The 7,112-nt window shown below is 44.2% G+C and overlaps 1 protein-coding gene across 1 annotated transcript; it reads left to right on the top strand.

The window, feature by feature from the left end:
* Positions 1–4,444: 4,444 nt before the first annotated feature.
* LOC141026253 (uncharacterized) lies at positions 4,445–5,335 on the top strand. The gene has a single exon (XM_073502265.1). It carries the CDS (start codon positions 4,445–4,447, stop codon positions 5,333–5,335), a length of 891 nt encoding a protein of 296 aa, XP_073358366.1.
* The last annotated feature ends 1,777 nt before the right edge of the window (positions 5,336–7,112 follow it).

Below are 7,112 nucleotides of genomic sequence, written 5' to 3'. Positions count from 1 at the left end.
AATTGGCTAAATTCCAATACAACCCGAGTTAGTTTCCATATAAGTGATTCAAGATTAAAACCTTGATACACCTTTCGGAAGACTTAGAGTCTAACGAATATTTATGGAACTTAAAACTGATACGGATAAAATGTTTTATCCATAAAGCTCGACTTGTTGAAATAATACGATGAGGTTGTTTTCATCGTAGCGATGCTTAAAGTCGGTTCGGGTTGAACTAGCAATTAATACATATTTCAATCATGAGATATGAAACGTGGATGATAAAAGGATTTCCATCTGATGGAAATGAAAGCTAGGACTTGTATATGATACAGTCCAAAGTAATTTGTCGATCCAGAGGATGCTAGTAGGTATGCAAACTTCAGAGTTCCAGCAATGGACAGAAGAAAGCAAAATGGAGTTGGAATCTTCGTGTTTTGATGAAATGGTCAAAGGGGTTTTGATTTCATCAATGGGTAACGAAGATGCTTGTAATTCAAGAAAGTAAGTGGGAGCGTAATAATATTTCTAAAAACCTTATGTGCTTGGCACATTGGTAATTGGAAATAAATTTCTTGACACAAATTAGGACTTCATTTGAAAATAGTTTTTCGATGAAGTGCTTAGGCTAAATAGCCTCAATATTAGGCATGATGATCTATGGAGATAGATTTACCTAATGGGGCTAAGCAATGAATACATATTGACAAGATGCTAAAACCTTTTAGCATTTAAAACGCCAAGGAGTGATTCTTGCCAAAGTCACATGGAAAGAGTTTTTGCAAGACTCGGTGTCCCAAAACACTGATGAGTAAAATACATGATGCAAATTCCACACACTTTTGTGTTTGGATTAATCATGTATTCCATGGTATGTAAAACAACCAGACATGTCCGATACTCCCAAGGTGTTGCGAGTATGGATACCAAAGTGATCAAATTACTGATCATGGGACAACAGTGAAAGATGTCACAGAGTACTAGAGTAAGTACTGATGACATGGTTTTCTCGCAAGCAGAGATCATGAAGAGTTCGTTGTAAAATGTTACATCGATAGAGTCTTCATCTTTTCTCCATGCGATTTTCGATTTAAATTAAGGGTTTTGTGTAACACACAATGTGGTGGCACAGTTAGTTGGAATTTGTTCAAACTAGTTACTGTGGCGAATTCTATAACAAGGGCTAAGTATGTTGACGCTTTAGAAGCGACAAAGAAGATGTTGAATCATATAGTTCATTCATGAACTTAGTATAGTTCCAAGATGGCTTTTGACAATGGGACACTACTGCAGGTAGTTGCTCCATAACTCAGTCTGAGGAATCCAGGTTCGACCTGTGATTCACATACATACAAAGCCAAGTCCACACAAAATATGAATTTTGTGAAAACGTGAAAACGCGAGGACATGCAAAGATACACACGGAACTGAAGTCGTCAGATCCGTTGGACATCAGGCTATACCACAAGCGAAGCATATTTACACCGGTGTGCCACAGGTGTGAAGTGCATTAGCATAAGCTAGATTATTGACTCTAGTGCAAGTGGGAGTCTGTAGGAGATATGCCCTAGAGGCAATAATAAATAATATTATTTATCTCCGAGTTCATAATTATGTTTATGTTCCATGCTATAACTGCAATGGTTCTCGAGTCTACAATATCCACGAGGCTCGGAGGAAGACTCAAATGCACGTGTGGAATAATAAACGGTAAGAAGTATTCCTAGTCTGGCCTCTAAGACTAGCTCAAGTGTTGCATGATGATTCTGTTTTCCTGGTCATGGGCATGTCTATGCCAGCAACTTTGAGGGCACAATGTTAAGAGAACATTTGTGTTGAATCGACCCGGATTGACGTTATGCTATGAGATTCATTCGTCACAAGTTTATTGGTACATAACACAGAGATGGTTAACGTTTGCATGATTCCTTAGACCATGAGAGTATCGAGTTTCTTCATGCTTGCTTCATGAACTTTGGGGTTTGTTAAACGTCATCCGTAAATGGATGGCTATTACGGCGGCTTACGGGTTCATGGAAAAGTGTGTCAAGTAACTTGATAGCTCAAGATTGAGATTTGCTCCTCCGACGATGGAGAGATATCTCTGGGCCCTCTCGGTGTTACGGTATCCATCATCGTCTGGCCAGACACTTTGTGATTTGATCACGGGGATGCCGGAACACGATAACGAGAAAAGAGAACAATACCGGTAACGAGGTAACTAGCATAGTGGACAAGTTGTTGATCCACGGGAATGCCAACATGTCTCACCTCGGGTATTTGTAACATATCGCGAAGCAACAGGAATAGCACACGGCAACTGGAGGTTCACTCGAATATTTATTCGTGTGGGTATAGGGGTCAATATGGGTGTCCACGGCTCCGATGTTGATCATTGATCGGAAGGGGTTCCGGGTCATGTCTATACTTCACCGAACCTATAGGGTCACACGCTTAAGGGTCATCTATCTGCTGAATACTAGACAGGGAGTCTGAGAGAAAATCACCGAAAAAGTTTCGGACACCGAAAAGTTTCGGACAGCGGAATCGTACCGCAGAGAGAGGTCATCGGATAAGTTTCGATGATACCGAAAAGTTGTTTCGGGATACACCATTAAGTCAAATTGGTTTCGGCACATGCCTGATAATTCTTGGAGGATGCCAGAATCATTCTGGAAGCTTTTTGGAATTTTCTAAGATAAAAACCGGAAATGTTCCGGAGCTGCCGGAGCCACTTCAGATGCGTTTCGCAGATGAAAATCACTAAAACCGGAATTGTTTCGGAACGCGTTGAAAACCATTTTAGTGGGTACTGGAAATGTTCTTAGCCCACATAAATATTTTCAGTTCGATCAGACGCTGAAAAATGTCGTCGTGAATAGTGAAAATCAGCTTTATGGTTACTTTATGGAAAGCCACCTTTTGGGGCTTTGCTCCAAAAGATCTTGGGGATGACATGGATGGATAGGAGCCATTTTTGGGCCCCTCATGGGGGTGTGGCCGGCCACATGGGGTATCCCCCCTTGGGGACCCTCTTGTTCCTTGGTTTCACTCCTAGGTCCTTGTGGAAGGACTTCATTCATGTGCATTTTGCATTTTTTGTGAAACTACCCTACCCCCTTGGGATTTCCTATAAATAGAGGTGGAGGGGCAGCCCTCCACACTCATCCCTTGCTCTCATACACATGCCATGCATTATCTGGCTTCTTCTCTCCCTCCCACGAAAAGAGTTTCGTAGAGCCGTAAGGCTGTCTGGGTTCCGGCAGGAACTAGTTCTGGACGGCGAAGCCCTGCCGGATAGATGACACCGTATGTGTGCAACTCTGTAGAGAGATCGTAGTTTCGGTCTTAGTTCGTGAGTGCCTCCCGAAGGGCTGTCCGTGTGACCGTCCGAGTTTCGAAGGTCCTCCCGAAGGGCTGTCCGAGTGACCGTTCGAGTTTCGAAGGTCCTCCCGAAGGGCTGTCCGCGACACCGTCCGGGGGGCTGTTCGACCGCCTCCTGGAGGGCTGTCTGAGGAGCAGATGAGGGTATACATCCTCGCGGTTGGGAGGTTGTAAATCCTAGCTGCGGGGATCTGCACCGCCGATCGTCATCGACTCTACTTCCCGCTGCGCTACGAGTCGGTAACGAAAAAGATCAAACCATGTATGCAGTCTCCATAGTGGTCCTGGGCTAGTGTGTAGGTCGGAAATTTTTTGTTTTCTGCTGCGTTCCCCTTCAGAGGGTGGCTAAGCTTCAGGATGCTGCACTCTCTACTGGTATGTCCGTCAACATATCTAACTCTTTATTGCATTTTTCTAATGAGGAGATTATAAATAATGCAAACCAATTGGGAGTTTCTCTCGGGGCTACAGATAGTGAGATTTCCAGTTCGGTGAATGATTTGTTAGATTTGGAGGCGGAGCGTGCCTTAGAAACTATTCGTAATCTTGTAGCGGTTAAACCCATGAATGACAATGAAATTGATGCATTAGGGGTTAGCGTGCTCAACAATATGTGTGTGGATTTAGCACCATCCAATCATGAGTCAGAGCACGATGATATGCCCATAGAGAATGCAGTTGTTTGTTCCGCTGAGCCCGGTTATGAGGATCGGGAGTCAGGACCTAGCAAACCCAAGCGTAAGTGGAAACGGAAAATTTACCCTGATTCTGCAGTTCGTAGGAGTGCTAGGATTCGGACTACTAAAAAATTTCATGATGAATGATGAAAGGAATCTTTTGGAATAGCAGAGGTCTGAAAGACTTGGCTAAAAGAAGGTTTCTTGCTGAGGCTTCTCTGGAGCATCGTTTAGATTGTATTGCTCTATCGGAAACTGGTAGAGATAACTTTGTGCCCCAGTTCCTTTCCTCTCTTGCGGGTGGTGTTGATTTTGATTGGCATTGCCTCCCTCCGCGAGGAAGATCGGGTGGTATCTTGCTGGGTGTGAGATGCGATTCGCTTGAAGTCCGGAGTGTAGTCATGGGCGACTTCGCGGTTAAGTTTCGAGTCAGGTCTAAGGTTGATGGTTTCAACTGGGCGTTAGTGGCGGTTTATGGTGCCGCACAGCCCGAGCTTAAACCGGATTTTTTAGCGGATCTTGTTCGGATTTGTGGGTCCGAGCAGCTTCCAATCTTAGTTGGGGGAGATTTCAACATCATTAGGAGGAGAGAGGAGAAGAATAATGATAACTTTGACGGCAGATGGTCGTTCATGTTCAATACTATTATTGAAAGCCTGGATCTGAGGGAGATACAGCTTTCTGGTAGAAAGTTCACCTGGGCTAACTCTTTGCCCAACCCGACGTACGAAAAGCTTGATCGTGTTCTTGCGAGTGTGGAGTGGGAACAGAAGTTCCCGCTTGTGACGGTTCAAGCTCTTTCCTGGGGTTTTTCCGATCACACACCCCTGTTCGTTGACTCAGGGGAGCCGAACCACGTGGGAAATAAAAACACCTTTTCTTTTGAGATGGCCTGGTTCGAACACGAAGGGTTCCTAGACCTGATCGCTCGGGAATGGGCGAAGGGTGTAGGCGGTAGGACCGCGGTCGAGCGTTGGCAAAATAAGATTAGGAGTTTGAGAAGCTTCTTACCGGGTTGGGCTAAGCACCTTAGTGGGATATATAAGATTGAGAAGGACAGGCTTCTCTCTCTTATACAGAATCTGGACGTCAAGGCCGAATCCACGATTTTGATGCCTGCTGAGCTCCAGGTTAAAACTGAAGCAGAGAAGAGGTTGAAAGAACTTCTCCGTGAAGAAGAATTGAAGTGGGCTTTGCGGGCTAAGGTTCGCAAAGTGGTCCAAGGGGACGCAAATACTCAATTCTTTCATCTGATTGCTAATGGTAAGCACAGAAAGAAGAGAATATTCTAGCTTGAACAAGATGAGGGCACTATTTTAGGACAGGATAACCTAAAAACATATATAACCGAATATTATAGGCAGTTATTTGGACCTCCGGAGGATAGCTGTGTATCTCTCGATGAGTCCAGAACTGAGGATGTGCCTCAACTTTCGGCTGCTGAAAATGATATTCTGGTTGCCCCGTTTTCGGAGAAGGAGGTGTTTGATGCTATAGCACAGTTGAAAAATAATAAGGCTCCCGGACCGGATGGATTTCCGGTAGAGTTCTACAAGAAGTGCTGGCATATTATTAAGGGGGATTTTCTACCTATGTTTCAGGATCTGTTCTCTGGACAGCTTCAATTATTTCACTTGAATTTTGGAACTATCACACTGCTTCCTAAGAAGATGGATGCTGTGAGAATTGAGCAGTTCAGGCCGATTTGCCTACTCAATGTTAGTTTTAAAATATTCACCAAGGTCGGGACTAATAGGCTCACACAGATTGCGCATTCTGTGGTGCAGCACTCCCAAACTGCCTTCATGCCGGACAGGAACATCCTTGAAGGGGTGGTCGTCCTTCATGAAACGCTCCATGAAATCCACTCCAAGAAGTTAGATGGTGTCATTTTTAAGGTGGATTTCGAGAAAGCGTATGATAAGGTTAAATGGCCATTTCTCCAGCAGGCATTGCGTATGAAAGGTTTTGATGAAGCCTGGCAACGCCAGGTTGAATCATTTACGCAAAAAGGGAGTGTGGGAATTAAAGTGAATGACGATATTGGTCATTACTTCCAGACACATAAAGGCCTTAGACAAGGAGATCCGATGTCCCCTATCTTGTTTAACATTGTGGTTGATATGTTAGCCATCTTGATAGGTAGGGCTAAGGAGAATGGTCAAGTGGGTGGCTTGGTACCTCATCTGGTTGATGAAGGTGTATCCATCCTTCAGTACGCTGATGATACAATCATCTTTATGGAGCATGACCTGGCCAAGGCGAGAAATATGAAGCTGGTGTTATGCCTCTTCGAACAATTGACCGGGTTAAAAATTAACTTTCATAAGAGCGAGCTGTTCTGCTTTGGTAGAGCCAAAGACGAACAGGAGGCTTATAGGCAATTGTTTGGGTGCGACTTGGGGTAATTACCTTTATCTTACCTAGCTATTCCAATCCACCATAGAAAGCTGACCAATAGAGAATGGAAGTGCATCGAAGACCGGTTTGAGAAGAAACTGAGTTGCTGGAAGGGCAAGCTCATGTCATATGGAGGCCGATTAATTCTGATTAATTCGGTGCTCACGAGTATGCCTATGTTTCTCTTATCGTTCTTTCAAGTCCCAGTAGGTGTTAGGAAAAGACTGGACTTTTATCGATCGCGTTTCTTCTGGCAGGGTGATGATCTAAAAAGAAAATACAGACTTGCAAAATGGGATATCATCTGTAGACCGAAGGACCAAGGGGGTCTTGGTATTGAGAATCTTGAAGTTAAGAACAGATGTCTTCTTAGCACGTGGCTGTGGAAGCTTTCTTTTGCGACTGATGCCATGTGGGCACAAATCCTTTGCAGCAAGTACCTACAGACAAAGTCCTTATCCCAGGTAACAGTCAGGCCAACTGACTCGCCTTTCTGGAAAGGCCTGATGAAAGTCAAACAATCTTTGTTTAATAGGACAAAGGTTGTCATTGGCAACGGCGCTAGTACACGCTTCTGGGAGGATACTTGGCTCGGCGAGACACCCTTGGCCATTCAATATCCGTCTTTATATCGCATTGTTCAACGACGTGAGGTTTTCGTTGCTACGG

The sequence above is a fragment of the Aegilops tauschii genome, chromosome 6 (genome assembly GCF_002575655.3).
Source record: "Aegilops tauschii subsp. strangulata cultivar AL8/78 chromosome 6, Aet v6.0, whole genome shotgun sequence".
Classification (NCBI taxonomy): Eukaryota; Viridiplantae; Streptophyta; class Magnoliopsida; order Poales; family Poaceae; genus Aegilops; species Aegilops tauschii.
Note: the sequence above shows the minus strand (reverse complement) of the source record. Positions and strands in the feature narration are given on the sequence as shown.

What these genes read in the sequence shown, in the direction of transcription:
- LOC141026253 (XM_073502265.1), top strand. Translation starts at nt 4,445, where the DNA reads ATGGGCGACTTCGCGGTTAAGTTTCGAGTCAGGTCTAAGGTTGATGGT.